The 18,855-nt window shown below is 45.3% G+C and overlaps 1 protein-coding gene across 1 annotated transcript in view; it reads left to right on the forward strand.

Moving 5' to 3' along the window:
- Window positions 1-3: 3 nt before the first annotated feature.
- Window positions 4-18,855, forward strand: part of TTC28 (tetratricopeptide repeat domain 28) — a 935,607-nt gene continuing 916,755 nt past the window's right edge. Inside the window, exon 1 of the mRNA XM_063913174.1 lies at window positions 4-87. Within this exon, the coding sequence (XP_063769244.1) occupies window positions 55-87 (33 nt within the window). The 5' untranslated portion in view covers window positions 4-54. The remainder of the gene's footprint in view (window positions 88-18,855) is intronic.

Raw genomic sequence — 18,855 nt, forward strand, 5'->3', positions numbered from 1 at the left:
CAGCATATTACCATGGGCTTTCTGCTCACCCCTGGGACAACTGTGTGAGGAACAATGGAGCAACAGGCTATAAAGAGGAAAGAAAGGGTAAGATGTTCTAAAACTTCTTTGTTGACTTTTTAATTAACCCCTGTAATGCTGTCTCCTGCAAGGGATCATGCTAACTTGAGTATTGTTCTGCTGGATGTGCTGTTATCCAGGCTGGCACTGAAGTGGCCTGGGCACTGCACCCTAAGTTATGTGGTACTTTACGTGTGTATACTATACACCTTTGTGCATATGATGCAGTCAGTGTTATAATGCAGTCAGTGTTCCCCTCACCTCCCCAAGCTACACATGAAACAATACAACTTTATACACTGCATGTAAGACTGTTCTGTATCCTATCAGGGTCAGGATACTGATCCCCTAGTGTAGTATGCCAGAGAGGTAAGCCCTGGCCTGTGTGCACTCAAGTGGGGGAGGAGGATTCCACGTTGTGGCTTTAGGTAGTAAAAGTTTAGAAGTAAGACACATTGAAGTATTTGTATTCTTTTCTGCTGACTTTGGGATTACAAAACACCTCCTGCCTGGCACTGTCCTGGGACCTGTTACTGTCTCTCATGTCCAGGGATGCTGAGGTCTGAGATGTTATCACAACAGATGAATGGAGCAGTGAACAACAGTTGTGAACCGGCAATAGGAAGAGGCAAGATTACATTGGAGGGAACATAGCGGCAGAGTTACAGAAACAATAACTTGCTAACATGATGCATTGTTTGATTTTTTTTTTGTAGGAGAATGACTTTTATAGGGAAGGCAATGGTAATAGAAGCTGACGCTCCAATCTATTATGCCGTTAATAATTCATATTTTGATTAGATAATTCAGACAGTTATATATATATATATATATATATATATATATATATAGATAGGGATGGGCTATGTATAAAATAGCATGGTGGAGAAGACTTTGGGTCCCCCTCATTAGCGTGAAGCTGTGTGTTTTGCTAGTGAGGAATGAACAGCATGTTAAATAGGGAACACAGGGAGCAAGGGGGTCTGTGAGAAAGGGCATAGGCTGCATCAATGAAACAAAGGGTAGAGTGACAGATTATTTATGGACAGTAAATATGGGTTATAGAGACAGGACAGAAATGGATATAAAGCCTTTAGGCCATATCCGCCCTGATGATTACAATGCAGGCATACGTATAAACCACATTGCGTTATTATGTATTTAGAATTTTGTACAAGCATCTAATCTGTATTTTTAAAACATGCACCTGTGGCAAAGCTAGAAGTTCTGTGTTCAATCCTATTCCATGTGGGAAGATTTGGCTTGACCGCTCCTCATCATATTTATATTAGGCTCCTACTGAGATTAATGTAAATTTCCAACAGCGCTTATGTGCCTTAGTGGCGCTGAAATGGAAGAAGAAGAATTATGATGACGCACTGCAGCATGACGCAAGTGAAACACACATAACACCCAAAAAATGTACGGTTATTGGTACAGTGATTTTTATTATTTACATTCATTTACACAAGCTTACATTGATTTAGAAATGCATCTTAAATCCAGAATTTCAATACTAATGCAGCATAGTTTATTAGTTCTACATGATTTATTTATTGTGTTTGTCTAGAAGACCCAATGGCACAGCAGGGCCAGTTCTAGACCTTGTGGCACTCAGGGCAAACGTTTCCTTTGGCACCCCCAATTAAAAATAGTGACAGTGCGTGCTGGAGGCGCGCAACAAAAATATAGGGGTGTATCCACAGAATAGTACCAGTTCACATTACACCGCACAGTAGTGTCCGTCAGTCACATTACAGCACACAGTAATGTCCGTCAGTCACATTACACCACACAGTAGTACCCTTTATACTAGTGATGTGATGAGCGGATTCGGTTTTACTCGGTTCTCAAAACGGCATCTTATTGGCTCACGGATGTCACGTGTTTTGGATAGCCAATAAGATGCCGTTTTGAGAACCGAGTAAAACCGAGTAAAACCGAATCCGCTCATCACTACTTTATACACATTATGCCATGTAAGAGCCCCTTACACACATTACACCACAGTAAAGCAGAGCCCCTTATACACATTACGCCAGGTAGAGCCCATTTTATACACATTACGCCAGGTAGAGCTCCTTATACACATTACGCCAGGTAGGGCTTCTTATACACATTGCACCAGGTAGTGGCAGAGTTACAGAAACAATAACTTGGTAACATGATGCATTGTTTGATTTTTGAAATTTATTTTGTAGCAAAAGGTCTTTTATACGCCAAGTAGGGCTTCTTATACACATTGCACCAGGTAGAGCCTCTTATATACATTGCACCAGGTAGAGCCCCTTATACATATTGCACCAGGTTGAGCCTCTTATACACGTTGCACCAGGTGAGTGTGTGTGGGTGTGTCCTGTCACTCACTAGCCACCAGCTCTCTGTCTTGGGTCCTTTCGCAGCATCACACCTCCCAGCTGTCCCTCTCTCACCTGCTACAGTAGAGCAGCAGTGAATAGATTATTCAGCGGGAGATATGGACACAGGGCATGCCAGCAGCTCACAGAGCACTCAGCATGCCACACATAAATGGGAGCGTGGCCAGCGATCGCAGCACTTCTCCTGAGGCCACGTCCCTTAATTTTGAGTCTCGGGAAGCACCCACTGGGGCCCGATATAATATACATATAAATGTGTCATTATCTCAGTAGGGGAACCAGATATGTGTGATTTTGAATTTTGGATAAGGGATGACAATGCTAAATTCCTTTGTCGTATAAACAACCCTTATGAAGCTAAGAACACTGTACGCTGTTTACTTAAGAAATACCGTAATGATACGCTATTTGCGTAACGATCGCTCAGCCGTAGGCGAGACGCTCAAGCGTCACGTTCGCTCACGGCCCAGTGATCACAGGACACGTTATTGGTTATGTCTAGGGGAAAGATTCGCTATGGCGTAGCATACGCTCGAGACCACGAGGAGGTCACCAGCGATGCAGACGCTCACAACACTATACCTTGATATTAAACCTTATACCGATGAAACACACAGAATACCTTAATGTGAGTACAGGGTGTAAATGCAACCTTGTGTAACCTGACTACCTACAAAGCTGTTTGAGCGTCACCGACGCTCAAGTGAACACTTAACACTATAGTAAATACACTGATACTGGTTTTAGGTTTCCAAAGCCTATTAACTGTATTATGTCTAATATACTTGTAAAAGGGGATAACAGTACATATGATACACTACAATATAACAGAGACTTCCTAACCACAGAACTAAACAATAAATACAAAAAGACAATACTACACTGACCTAAATGCAATACAATACAATACTACTATGAAGTATTTAAGAGAAAAAGAGGAGAGAGAGAGATAGAGAGAGAGAGAGAGAAATTGGCTCGCAGGAAGACAATGATAACGGAGAGAAAACTTACGCACAAAGGGTATGATCGCCTGCGCCTCGATATCCAGCTCCCGGTTATCAGCAGATAACCGTTGATGAGAGAGTGAGAGCTGGATGTGGTCGGCCTGCCTATTTATGCCCCACACACAATGCAATCTCCTGGTCCTACAATCCCATTGTCCATTGGCCGAAGGAATTCGGCCCTGTATCATAACAAAAGGTCATAGGGTGATTCATACAGGTGGGCTGTGACGATTTCCAACAGCTCAGGTGGGTGGGAAACTGGGTTTCCCGCCGCATACCTGAGTATGTGTAAATAATAGAAATGGACATAAACTTCTTATGTCCATAACTATTCGCACGAGCGATTAATACGCTCCAAACCAACACCGGAATATTGCTAATTAAATACTCTTCCGATGGGTACCAAACACTGCTGTATGATTCCTGTTAGACCCTTCGTACGATATAAGGAGGGATTCCTCAGCTCTGGGACATTGTACTTTAACCAAACTTACAGAAACTATCAAAGGGACCATGATCTATAAACTACATTAATTGTGAACATTTGTAACGAATGAGTCGCACGCTACGATCACATAAATTCTACCGTAAATGCGCATACCGCGCCTGCGTGTGCACGCTATTGCGGGTATGCGCCTCCACGGGAGAGCGTACGCACGCGCAGCACGGACCAGTGTGCGGTGCAAATATGGCAGTGTGCATTAAGACATTTTTCTGACTTTGACAGTCCACCCTTTGGCAGTCAATAATAACTGCCACAAAATATTTAAGGAGAAAAATGTAAGTCAGGGGTTAATTGATTTCCATGGTGGGGAAAGGAAGAAGAATGGAGTAGGTGTGAAGAGGGTATGACCTAGTGAGAAAGTAGAAGCATGTGTGTATGAGTCCATGTTTGGAGGGTCATGTATCATCGTGCCGTACGTGTGGTAAATCAAGCTTCGAGGTATTGCGAAGTATACATTTGAATTCCTTCTTATCCTGTGGTACAGGTCTGTGGATGGGCTGTCAAACTCTACCGAGCTCATTTCGGCTGTGGTTGTAACACAATGGGGATGCACATTTTAGTTGATGATACATGAATTGGGGGGGTATGTGGTTGCTGCTATCTGTGCCTGTATTCCCTATCGACTATGTGTGTTATTACCTGAGGGTTGCAGAGATGAAGATAAAGAACACTTATGGAAAATGCAATGATATTCTATGTCAGGTTAATGTCCGTTCGTCGATTGAGGTCTTGATTGGTGTCGGTTGATTGGAGTCTTCTTCTTTGTGCTTTTGCTCATAAATCGTGAGTAAAGCAAACAACGTCCATGGATTTACAAAAAATGTTGGGCTAGCGTGATTTTAAAGTTCCTAGGGAAACTGGGGTACCCATGGCATTGTCCATCAAAATCTTGTATATCAGGTCGTCTGCTCTTCTTCTTTCCATCTTTCCGTTGTCGGCCCCTTGGCTCATCAAATCCTTCGTCTACGTGGGTCTTTGTACCTCGGAGGAAAACATAGAAATGGGTGAAAGACGGACCGTATACTCATTACATCATTACGTCGTGGTTTCTAGCATTGGGTCATAAATCAAATCCAGGTTAATTACAGTTTCCTCACTCCTTAAGCTCATCACTTTCGTACTTTGCTTGCACCTCATCAAAGCCTGCCCGCATCTAAATATCAATCCAATAGATATAACGACACCCAAAATACATAGGAGAAACTTTCCAACATCCATTATGACTCCTTGAGCCCAGTCTCCTAAACCGGAGAACCAATTTCGCGGGTTCAACCATGACACCCAACCAGTCAGCTCATTACCTACAGCAGCAAGGGTGAGATTGTGTTTTCGACGAAATTCCCACTTTAGTTGGAGAATATCGTCCATCTTTTGGTCTATGACCTCTACCGGATCCTCGGTGCTATTTGTGATATACGTGCAACACTTTATGCCGTACTGTGTTGCCAATGTAACACAATATCCACCTGTTACTGCTGTAAGATAATTAAGAACCATCCTATGCTGAACTAGTTCTGTTTTGTAAGCTTGAAGTTCTCTTCCAGTGTATCTAAACGTGTCATCATACATTTCAGTGATATTATCTAATAAATTGGCGAGTGCGGAAATGTATCTATAATTCATCACACCTCGAGCGGTGCGAGTGAAATCTAACGCTACCAGAACCTGAATCCCGGTGGATTCATGGATAAGATCAGAGGCCGGATGCTCTAACCTTTCTGACAGTTGTCTTTTAACAAGGTGCTCGTAGTGAGTGTGAGTATAAGGAGCTTGGGCACCACGGTGTATGTCCTTCATTTTGTCATGTGTAACAGTCATCACTTCAGGCAATACTTTTCCAATATAACACAATCCTTCAGAGTTTGGGGCAAGCCACTTGTACGCCTTTCTCCCGCATATGAAATATGCATCATCGGGGAGAACATAAGGGACGGAGAAGGACATGACCATGTTACAAACCTTCCAGGTGAAATCTCCTGACCCTAATTCTTCCATCTGTCTAATGCACGTATCAGTTTGTACGATATGTGCACAGTATCCTGGTGATACCTCTCCAACTCTAGTAATCCTATTTCCTAAGGTATATCGATACCGGAAAGATTTTCCTCTACTGGCTATGTGGCGTACGAGCTCTGTATCTGTAGGCATTCTATCTGCTCTGTGTGAAAAGGTCATGGTAAGGTTGCTCCATGACACTTCCCAATTTCCCGGTTTTCTGGGATTGGAGATGTTAAAACATATGAGGGACCTATCCACATGGTATTGGTGGAGCTTCAAACTAGGAGGGCTGGAGATGTTAAACCTCCGGTCCACCGGTCTCCCACCACTTAGCTCAAGTACCTCCCCTAACGTTAAAGGAAATGGTACTAGCCCTGATTTGCTGTGACCCTGAGGTACTTGAGAGCATACCCAACAATCTGTTTGGTTCAACACGTTACCCACTAGAGAGTGATAGTCACTCAATGGATGCCGGTCCATATGGATATTAAAACTAGATTGGCATTTCTTTATGCATCCATCTTCAACCAGATTACCACATAGCCTACAGATACAATTTTCCTCAGCTAACAATCCATCACAATTTCTTCTATCGGATCGTTTTCTGATACTCGCCTTTACTCGTTGGTTTGGTTGATCTTGGAAAACTACGCCTCCATCATCATAATCGGAACCCATTCCAGAACCTCTCTCGACCTCTGTGGTACTCTCGCCGGAACAGACTGCTCTGGTCAACATCATGGTTAACATCAAAATCCGGATTACAGTCTCTTGGGGCAAGTCCATCTTTGAGGAGGAAATAGAGAAGAATGAGAAGGGGGAAAAAGAAATTTTTAAGGGAGAGGGGATGGGAAGTGGAGAAAACAATAAAAGGGAGAGGGGAGTCGACAGCTGCTTTCGGTCTTCAAGGCTCAGGTGCCGCCTCAGTCCTCCTGGAACAGACACTCTAGTGATACAACCTCTACCGTCTGTTCCTTATCACGGGACTTCTCTGGATCAGCAACCTTCTTGCAGTGGGATGAATGGACCCAAGTCTCTCTCTCAGCACCCTTCAATGCTGTGGTGCTAGTCAATAAGACCTGGTATGGTCCTTCCCATCTATCAATAAGACAACCTGAGCGTAGAAAATTTCGTATCATTACATAATCCCCAGGTTCAATGTCATGACAATTACTATCTGGTAAATCAGGAATCACCAACTTCAGATTATCATTTTGATTCTTCAACTGCTTACTCATATTAATTAAGTACTTTACAGTTACTTCATTGTTACATTTCAAATCATCCTGAGGGTTAATCATGACATGCGGTTGTCGACCAAACAGAATTTCAAAAGGAGACAGATTAAGAGGGGACCTGGGAGTGGTTCTGATGCTATACAAAACAATGGGTAAAGCTTCTGGCCACGTCAATCCTGTCTCTGCCATTACTTTACTCAATTTATTTTTAATAGTGCTGTTCACTCTTTCGACCTTCGCACTCGCCTGTGGACGGTACGGAGTGTGCAGCTTACTATCAATTCCCATCAACTTACACATTCCTTGAAAGACATCACCTGTAAAATGGGTACCCCTATCACTTTCAATGATTCTAGGGATACCATATCTACATACAAATTCCTGCACAATTTTCTTAGCTGTAAACATAGCGGTATTTGTAGCTGCTGGAAAAGCCTCGACCCAATTCGAGAAAACATCTATACAAACAAGTACATATTTCAAATTTCTACATGGGGGTAGTTGAATGAAGTCAATTTGTATTACTTGGAAAGGGCCGCCGGCAGGTGGGATATGGGATGGTTCTGTTGGTATTGCTTTTCCAATATTCTTTCTCAGACAGGTAAGGCATGACATTGCTCTTTTACTAGCATGAGAGGAGAATCCTGGGGCGCACCAGTATGCTCTTACCAATTTGCACATCCCCTCCTTGCCTAGATGAGTCAGCCCGTGAGCTGCTTCAGCCAGACACGGAAGGTATGCCCTGGGGGCCACTGGTTTACCATGTCCATCCGTCCAGAGCCCTGAGGACTCCTGGCCATATCCCTTTGCCTTCCAGACTGCTCTCTCCTGAGTGGAACACAAATTCTGCATTTCACACAACTTTTGTGTGTTGATGGTATTAAATACCATCAGTTGTGTGGTGTCTGTCCGTATGGGGGTAGCAGCTGCAAGCTTTGCAGCTTCGTCTGCTCGGCTGTTACCAAGGGATACTGGGTCTTGACTATATGTATGTGCTTTACATTTGATAACAGCCACTCTGTCGGGTTCCTGTATCGCTGTTAGAAGCCTTTTTATGTGAGCTGCATGCGCTATCGGTGTACCAGCTGCCGTCATGAAATTTCTGAGACGCCATAGCGCTCCGAAATCATGGACTACCCCGAACGCGTATCTAGAATCGGTGTAGATATTGGCAGACTTACCCTTAGCCAATTCACATGCTCTGGTTAGGGCGACCAGTTCAGCAACCTGGGCTGAGTGAGGTGGGCCTAGCGGTTCCGCTTCTATGGTGTCTTGGTCATCTACGACTGCGTATCCAGTACACAAGTCTCCCGAGTCTGACTGTCTGTGACAACTACCGTCCGTGTAGAACGTGAGTTCTGCATCTTCTAGTGGATTGTCACTGATGTCAGGCCTTGCGGTAAAATTTTGGGTCAAATATTCCATACAATCATGTGTATCTTCCTTTGCATTAAATCCTCCTTCCCCATCACTCTCACCTCCCACCCTTTGTGCCTGTCCAGGCACACCTGGGAGAAATGTTGCAGGGTTTAATGCGCTGCATCTCCTTATGGTGATGTTTACTGGGGCCATTAATGCCAATTCCCATCTCGTAAACCTTGCTGATGAGACATGTCTGGTTTGGGCAGAATTCAATAAGGCCGATACCGCATGTGGTGTATGGATTGTGAGGTTGTGGCCTAGCACGACATCTTCGCTTTTCGTCACTAGCAATGCTATCGCCGCAACGCTACGCAAGCATGTGGGGAGGGGTCGCGCTACCGTGTCTAGCTGAGCGCTGTAGTATGCAATTGGCCTGCTGGCATCACCGTGTTTTTGTGTTAGTACACCTGCTGCGCACCCAGCACTTTCTGTTCCGTATAGTTCAAAGGGTTTCCCATAGTCTGGCATACCTAGTGCTGGTGCCTGCGTTAGGCACTGTTTGAGTCTCTCAAATGCTGTTTCAGATTCGTCTGTATGCGAAATCCGATCAGGTTTGTTTGAAGAGACCATTTCCTGCAAAGGTAGCGCCAATATGGAAAACCCTGGGATCCAATTACGGCAATACCCACACATTCCTAAAAACGTCCTGATCTGTTGCTGGGTTTGTGGCAGTGTCATGTCTCTAATGGCTTGGATTCTATCAGCGGTCAGGTGTCTCAGTCCTTGTGTTAGACAGTGTCCCAAGTATTTTACCTTAGCTTGGCATAATTGCAACTTGTCTTTGGAGACCTTGTGACCTGTGTCTGAAAGATGAAACAGGAGCTGTTTCGTATCCTTCAGGGATGCCTCCAATGAATCAGAACACAGTAGTAGATCATCCACGTACTGTATCAACACTGATCCACTTTCCGGTTGGAAAGACTGTAAACAATCATGCAAAGCCTGAGAAAATATACTTGGACTATCTATGAAACCTTGGGGTAACCGAGTCCACGTGTATTGGACTCCTCTGTATGTGAATGCAAACAAATATTGGCTGTCAGGGTGCAGAGGTACCGAAAAGAAAGCGGAGCAGAGGTCAATAACAGTGAAAAATTTGGCAGTGGGAGGAATTTGCATTAGGATGACAGCTGGATTAGGCACTACGGGGAACTGACTCTCAACTATTTTGTTAATCCCCCTTAGATCCTGCACTAGCCTGTAACCCCTCCCCCCACTCTTTTTAACAGGGAAGATGGGACTATTTGCTGTGCTGGACGTTCTTACTAGAATGCCCTGTTGTAGCAAGCGCTCTATTACCGGGAAAACTCCTAACTCCACCTCTGGCTTCAGAGGATACTGTGGGATTTTTGGAGCTATCCTACCATCTTTTACTTGTACTACTATTGGAGCTACATTTGCCATTAATCCAGTGTCCTGTCCATCTTTTGTCCAAAGCGACTCTGGTATCTGAGATGTCATCTCTTCTACTTGGGATGGATTCCTATTTGTCATAATGGAATGTGACATTAATTTTGATGGGGAGTCTAACATGTCTCGTACTTCCTGAGCGTGATTCTCAGGGATGTCCAAGAATACACCTTCAGGAGTACAATAAATGACGCAACCCATTTTACATAGTAAGTCTCTACCCAGGAGATTAGTTGGTGCAGATGCAGCCAGCAAAAAGGAATGCTTGGTATGCAAAGGCCCTATTGTAATCTCGGCTGGTTTGCTAACAGGGTAGTGCTGGACTACTCCTGTTACTCCTATGGCTGGAACTGTCCTACCAGTGGTTCTCATGCCCACTGTCGAATTGATCACTGACTTGGCCGCCCCTGTGTCTACAAGAAAGTTTAAAGTTTTACCGGCTACATTGATTGCAATCTCTGGTTCGCTTCCAAGACTGGCAATCAATTTAACTGGTTGCAGATTACAGGTATGGCCACACCCCTATTGGGTATGCTGACCTCCCTGAATCCCGCTGGCAGCAACTACTTGTGAGGGAGTTAGTTGGGAACTACCAGAGGCATGCCAATCTCTGTTTGGGGGATATCTTTTTGTTTCCCCTGTATGTGGCTCAAAACTCCGCCTCTGTGGACCCTGCTCCCAATGTCGTGTGTTGTGTTGTTGTCTAGGGGGTTGAAAAGATCTTTGTACATTTCTTACTCTACAGTCTCGTGCAAAGTGTCCTGGTTTGTTACAAGAAAAACATGTTATTACACTTGCCTTACCCACAGGATTCGGTGGTACATACGCAGGCTGCCTTGTGGTCAGCGCCTGTATACTTACGGACATCAACTTATCACTTTGCGACTCCCTGTGCCTAGTGATATTTCTGTCGTGATCAATAGCAGCCTCTCTCAAGGTGGACACTGACAGACCTCGCCAACATGGCTGCATGGTCTGTACCCTAGCTTTTAATGTTTCTTTCAAACCATCCATCAGTACAGATACTGCTACTTCTCGATGGTTTGGGTTGGTCTTAATGTCCTCTATACCAGTGTACTTTGCCATTTCTAATAGTGCCCGGTGAAAATATTCTGTTGCCGTTTCGGACTCCTTTTGCTTAATGGAAAATATTTTATTCCATTTAACAACGGCTGGGAAATACTCTTTTAGCTGTAAATTTATCCTTTTTACATTATCCTTGTTGTACACGTCTGTAAGCGGTACATCTTTATCCAATGCACAATCAGCTAAAAACTGAGTTGCATCAACATTGGAAGGTAAACAAGCTCTTAGCAGTATCTGCCAATCCTTGTTGTTGGGTTCTACCGTGTTACCTAAATCCCTGATGTATTTTTGGCTAGCAACTAAATCCTTCCTGGGGTCAGGAAATTCGGACACTATTGTTCTTAATTCCATTCTGGAAAATGGAGTGTACATGGCAATGTTCCTTATGGGAGTGGCTCCAGACACATCTGTTTTTCCATTGGGAACTGCTATTACCCTTACAGGAGCAATTCTAACAGCCTCTTCCTGTGTAGATTCTACAGCTTGTTGTGGTACAATTGTTTCAGTGTAGTGCATGGTGCCGTACTTACCCGTTGACACGACCTCACCTATCCCTCCGCTAGGGGCTTTCACTAATCTCGTGGGTGTCGCTGTGCCTACTGTGGTCTCTGCTATGGTGGCTGCAAGAGAGAGAGCTGAAATTGTTGCTGAATCGTCTTCTTGATCACACTCCTGAGGAAGGTTCAAAACAGGGTACATCTTGCACGGGTTAATACTTGCATGAGTTATTTGGTTAACATCATTAACATTTACAGTGTTACTAAGAGTTTGTGTTTTACAACCCAGTGCGTTTCTCTCCGCAATCAACTTCTCTCCTGCAATGTATGGTGGAGGAGGAGCTGTGGCAATCAACTTCCTGACTGCCCCAGATCCCGCCGCCAGAGCCAAACCTCTCTGTATCTCACCTTCCTGGTGCCATAACTGTAAATAATCATGATGCTGAATTCGTCTCTTTGCTGATTTTACGAGACATATCCTCCTCCTTAAATTTTGTAACACCTCTGGACTGAAGCTACCTATTCTTGGGAACTTGTCCCTGTCTTGTACAGTCATTCTCTCCCATTCATCACATAAAGATTCGGTGTGAATTCCATATTTTTCACACATTACATATCGTGCCGACCCAACTGGTCGGTTCACAGAATCAACCTGAACCAGGGTTGATCGCCCCCTACCTGAGCAACTGGCCCCCATAGTCTGCAGGTGTTGCTTAGTCCTCCTTGGATTTTCTGTATCAAGGTTTTCAGCAAGCCTTTTCAGACAACCAAATTACTCCACAGTAGGCCGGCGGTGGCGGTTTACCGAGTACCCCACTCACTCGCCCACCTCGACCAATACGACCTGATCACACCGACGTGGTGCTGGCGTACTCGATACAGGGCCCCTATGGAACCTTCAGTTTACTGGAACATATGAGGGTTACCCGCAGGACACTTACTCTTTCCAGTAAAGGTTGGGTTGTTAGATAGTTCCTGAGTGACCAGCGAACTTCCCTTCCAAAAATAAAAAATTACACAAATCACGTCAGAATGTACAAATAGCGTTTGTGACCACTTTACTCTAATGGTATTAGGTCAGATTACTAACTACTGCACACAATTACGTGCGGTCCAATCGTTCAGTACACGAGCACTACTTGTCATGTACTGAAAGACCAATGGAATCGATGTTTCCGGCCGCGATTCCTTCAGCAAGAGCTTATGGCCTATATGGGTTCTGCACCAACACCCCAGGCGTTGTGCCACTGGACTTTTATAGCGGACCTTTTACCTTACGACCTCCTGGTCTTGTTCCTTATGACCTCCTGGTCTTGTTACCTTATGGTCCGCTATACTCTAATGCTCAAATATTATTTAACCAGGGATGCCTCCCTGGCCACCGTATATGTCACTTACACGTATGTCCCTTGACGAGTACCCGGCTTTCCTTTTGGTTCCACCTTAAAGTTATATAAACTTTTGTATACAAAACACACTCACTCAACACAAGTACACTTTTGTTTCTATCTCTATTTCTGCGCAGAAATTGTCTTCAGGCCAAGAGTGTTACCAATTAGGAGCAGGATCTGTTAAACTAAATTTCAGATTTTTCCAAAAATAGATTTGCGTTATTTACCGCTTCGCGTTACTTATCGCTTTTGCGCTACTTATCGCTTTGCGCTAATTCAACTTTTCGTGACTTGGGCTACGTGGGCGTAACCAGACGCTACGTTGCGTAATGTACGCTGCGTGCGTCCTGCCTTTCGGATTGCGTACGCTAGTCTTTGTTAGTGACACGTGTACGCAATGCAAAGGATCCACCGTAACACAATATATATATTTTTATCAATGTAAATGATCCCTGATCATCTACCGCAATCCACACTGACTGCCTTGTATCTCAGACAAACCGTGTGTTTGTTCTATACTTTAACTATTACCTCTAATAACAGCAAATCTCTTTTTAGCACTTTCTATCAACTATAAAAATTGGCAAACAGGAATAGTGATATACGAAATTTGAAAAAGAAATGCAGATAAATGTATGCGTACGCAAGACAAAAGAAAAATAAACAGTTTTAAAAGACACAAGCGTTTTGTTCTTACTTCCGGTTACCGGGTTCCTTCAGCACTCTTTGTCTAAGCGAAGCAGACGCTTATCCCGTCAGCAACTGCGAGAGACAACCTCCCACCCTTTGCTGGGGGATAATGTCTGCTGATCTACCTAGTGCAGATGTGAAAAGGACCGGACGAGCCCGCAATTGACAATTCTAAATTCCTTTGTCGTATAAACAACCCTTATGAAGCTAAGAACACTGTACGCTGTTTACTTAAGAAATACCGTAATGATACGCTATTTGCGTAACGATCGCTCAGCCGTAGGCGAGACGCTCAAGCGTCACGTTCGCTCACGGCCCAGTGATCACAGGACACGTTATTGGTTATGTCTAGGGGAAAGATTCGCTATGGCGTAGCATACGCTCGAGACCACGAGGAGGTCACCAGCGATGCAGACGCTCACAACACTATACCTTGATATTAAACCTTATACCGATGAAACACACAGAATACCTTAATGTGAGTACAGGGTGTAAATGCAACCTTGTGTAACCTGACTACCTACAAAGCTGTTTGAGCGTCACCGACGCTCAAGTGAACACTTAACACTATAGTAAATACACTGATACTGGTTTTAGGTTTCCAAAGCCTATTAACTGTATTATGTCTAATATACTTGTAAAAGGGGATAACAGTACATATGATACACTACAATATAACAGAGACTTCCTAACCACAGAACTAAACAATAAATACAAAAAGACAATACTACACTGACCTAAATGCAATACAATACAATACTACTATGAAGTATTTAAGAGAAAAAGAGGAGAGAGAGAGATAGAGAGAGAGAGAGAGAAATTGGCTCGCAGGAAGACAATGATAACGGAGAGAAAACTTACGCACAAAGGGTATGATCGCCTGCGCCTCGATATCCAGCTCCCGGTTATCAGCAGATAACCGTTGATGAGAGAGTGAGAGCTGGATGTGGTCGGCCTGCCTATTTATGCCCCACACACAATGCAATCTCCTGGTCCTACAATCCCATTGTCCATTGGCCGAAGGAATTCGGCCCTGTATCATAACAAAAGGTCATAGGGTGATTCATACAGGTGGGCTGTGACGATTTCCAACAGCTCAGGTGGGTGGGAAACTGGGTTTCCCGCCGCATACCTGAGTATGTGTAAATAATAGAAATGGACATAAACTTCTTATGTCCATAACTATTCGCACGAGCGATTAATACGCTCCAAACCAACACCGGAATATTGCTAATTAAATACTCTTCCGATGGGTACCAAACACTGCTGTATGATTCCTGTTAGACCCTTCGTACGATATAAGGAGGGATTCCTCAGCTCTGGGACATTGTACTTTAACCAAACTTACAGAAACTATCAAAGGGACCATGATCTATAAACTACATTAATTGTGAACATTTGTAACGAATGAGTCGCACGCTACGATCACATAAATTCTACCGTAAATGCGCATACCGCGCCTGCGTGTGCACGCTATTGCGGGTATGCGCCTCCACGGGAGAGCGTACGCACGCGCAGCACGGACCAGTGTGCGGTGCAAATATGGCAGTGTGCATTAAGACATTTTTCTGACTTTGACAGGGATACTCAACCTGTAATTCCCATTCCGGCATGCGCACTGCAACTATCTCAGCTAATTCCGTCATCCACTTTGTACTTTTTATATGGTGAATCAATTGATTAAACATCTGATACATACATCTAAATAACAGATTTTTTTCTTGTCACCATAGAGAAGAATGGGGCAGATGTATGAAACTGTACCCTAACGTTCCTTATGTGCACTTGGCACTTCACCGCATTATCGCGGTGTTTAGAACTCACCCTTCTCAGAATCAGAATCAGAATCAGGTTTATTGGCCAGGTATACTTGCGTATACTAGGAATTTGTCTTCGGTTTGCTTTACAACAGCCAAGTAGGTAACAGATAAGCAGGTGGGGGGGGTAAGCAAAGTCACACAGATAGGTATACGGTAGGAACACAAGTGAGTTACATGTACGTCTAGTCAGTCAATGTTCAGGAGTTCAGCAGGCGGACCGCTTGGGGAAAGAAACTTTTGAGGCTTCTGGCGGACCTGGCGGGGACGGCCCTGTAACGCCTGCCTGAAGGAAGCAAGTTAAACATGCTGTGGCCAGGGTGTAGCTGGTCTTTTACTATCTTCATTGCCCGCTTTTTAGCTCTGGACAAGTACAGGTCCTGGACTGAGGGAAGGTCGGCCCCGATGATCTTCTCTGCGGTTCTGACTACCTTTTGGAGCCTGCATCTGTCCCTCGCGCTGGCGGAGCTGTACCATACGAGTATCGAGGAGCACAGTACCGACTCCACAATCGCGGAGTAGAAGAGGAGCAGAAGCTTCTGTGGGATGTTGAACTTCCTTAGTTGCCTGAGAAAGAACAACCTCTGCTGCGCTTTCCCTAATGTATGAATGTTGCACCCGGCCCTTTAAGAATTCGATATGTGCAGGGGTGGCGATGCGGTCACACTCCCCTCTTCGGCATTCATTGTCTCCCTGCATTGTCCCTGCACATGCGCATTGTGCCTGTTGTCCAGCATCCTCCACGCGCCTGTGTCTGCGTATGCGCGCTGGATGGAGACAGATGCTGGGCTCCTCAGGCAGCCGGGACAAGGGTGAGACAGGGATCTGTGGCGGGCGCTTTATGTAAGCTGGCTCTAGTATTCTGAGCCAGGGAGGTGCCACGCTGCAAGTCCTTAGTTTAATGGAGAATGCTGCCGGCCGTTCTGTTGAAATGTCCTGTCAGAAGTGAATATTTTGAAGACAGAAACTTTATTACACAATAAAGAAAAAAAAAAACCCACAGCAATCCAGCAGGACAACAGCAGCGCCAGCCCAGACCTGCCGAAAAGACAGCAGAGGCTTAACGAGGGGTGAGGCGTAGCAAGATCCTTCATACATTAGGTAGCCACCGCCAGCGCCCCAGACGAAGCGGCACCATGCGCTATGCGATTTCTTTAAAATCCCGCTGTGAGCCGCATCATACAGAGTGGTGATGCGGTAACAGCGGGACTTAGCGTGCGCTATGTGCAAAATGCACATAGCGCACGTTCGTACATCTGCCCCAATGACCTACTAGAGGTTCCTAAACGTGGTCCTCAAGGCACTCCAACGGTCCAGGTTTTAGGTATATCCGTGGCTTAGCACAGATGGTTAAATCAAATTGACTGAGGGGATTATTAAGTCACATGTGGCCAAGCATGTATAAACTTAAAACCTGGAGGGTCATTCAGATTTGATCGCAGGGCTGCTAAATTTGCTGTCCTGCGTTCAGATAGTCGCCGCCTGCAGGGGGAGTGTAAATTCGCAGTGCAAGTGTGTGATTGCATGTGTACGCCGAGCTGCTAAAATTCACTTTGTGCATTCTCTGTGCAACCCAGGACTTACTCCTACAGTGCGATCACATCAGGCTGATCGGGGCCGGAGCTGTCGTCAGACACCCTCCCTGAAAACGCTTGGGAACGGCTCAGTTTTTCCGGACACTCCCAATAAATGGTCAGTTACCGCCCACAAATGGCCTCCTTGTGTCAATCACCTTGCGAACGCCCATGCGAACAGATTTTATGCACCATCCCGTCGCTGACCAGCGATGCCCTTTGTTGTTGTCCGATGCGCGTGCGCATTGCGGTGCATATGCATGCGCAGTTATTACCTGATCACCTGCTGCGAAAACGCACAGCAGTGATCAGATCTGAATGACCCCCCAGGACCGCTGGGGTGCCCTACGGATTGCGTTTGAGAACCTCTGCACTACACCGTAAATGATGAATGACAATAGTACTAGGTATGTTTAAGTGAACGTATACTAGTCTCCATGTTGCAGCTGTTGGGTCACGTGCAAAAAATTTTTTAATTTTTTTTTAGGTATTATAATAGTAGTAATAGTAATAATTATTTATATAGTGTTTCTCTAACGTCCTAAGTGGATGCTGGGGACTCCGTAAGGACCATGGGGAATAGCGGCTCCGCAGGAGACTGGGCACAAAAGTAAAGCTTTAGAACTACCTGGTGTGCACTGGCTCCTCCCCCTATGACCCCCTCCAAGCCTCAGTTAGATTTTTGTGCCCGAACGAGAAGGGTGCACACTAGGTGGCTCTCCTGAGCTGCTTAGTGAAAGTTTTAGATTAGGTTTTTTTATTTTCAGTGAGACCTGCTGGCAACAGGCTCACTGCATCGAGGGACTAAGGGGAGAAGAAGCGAACTCACCTGCGTGCAGAGTGGATTGGGCTTCTTAGGCTACTGGACATTAGCTCCAGAGGGACGATCACAGGCCCAGCCATGGATGGGTCCCAGAGCCGCGCCGCCGGCCCCCTTACAGAGCCAGAAGACAGAAGAGGTCCGGAAAATCGGCGGCAGAAGACGTCCTGTCTTCAACAAGGTAGCGCACAGCACTGCAGCTGTGCACCATTGCTCTCAGCACACTTCACACTCCGGTCACTGAGGGTGCAGGGCGCTGGGGGGGGGCGCCCTGAGACGCAATAAAAACACCTTGGATGGCAAAAAATGCATCACATATAGCTCCTGGGCTATATGGATGAATTTAACCCCTGCCAGAATACATAGAAAAACGGGAGATAAGGCCGCCGATAAGGGGGCGGAGCCTATCTCCTCAGCACACTGGCGCCATTTTCCCTCACAGCTCCGTTGGAGGGAAGCTCCCTGGCTCTCCCCTGCAGTCACTACACTACAGAAAGGGTTAAAAAAGAGAAGGGGGGCACTAATTACGCGCAGTATTAAAGATACAGCAGCTATAAGGGGAAAAACACTTATATAAGGTTATCCCTGTATATATATAGCGCTCTGGTGTGTGCTGGCAAACTCTCCCTCTGTCTCCCCAAAGGGCTAGTGGGGTCCTGTCCTCTATCAGAGCATTCCCTGTGTGTGTGCTGTATGTCGGTACGTTTGTGTCGACATGTATGAGGAGAAAAATGATGTGGAGACGGAGCAGATTGCCTGTAATAGTGATGTCACCCCCTAGGGGGTCGACACCTGAGTGGATGAACTGTTGGAAGGAATTACGTAACAGTGTCAGCTCTGTATAAAAGACAGTGGTTGACATGAGACAGCCGGCTACTCAGCTTGTGCCTGTCCAGACGTCTCATAGGCCGTCAGGGGCTCTAAAGCGCCCGTTACCTCAGATGGCAGATATAGACGCCGACACG

Source organism: Pseudophryne corroboree, chromosome 1, assembly GCF_028390025.1.
Source record: "Pseudophryne corroboree isolate aPseCor3 chromosome 1, aPseCor3.hap2, whole genome shotgun sequence".
Classification (NCBI taxonomy): Eukaryota; Metazoa; Chordata; class Amphibia; order Anura; family Myobatrachidae; genus Pseudophryne; species Pseudophryne corroboree.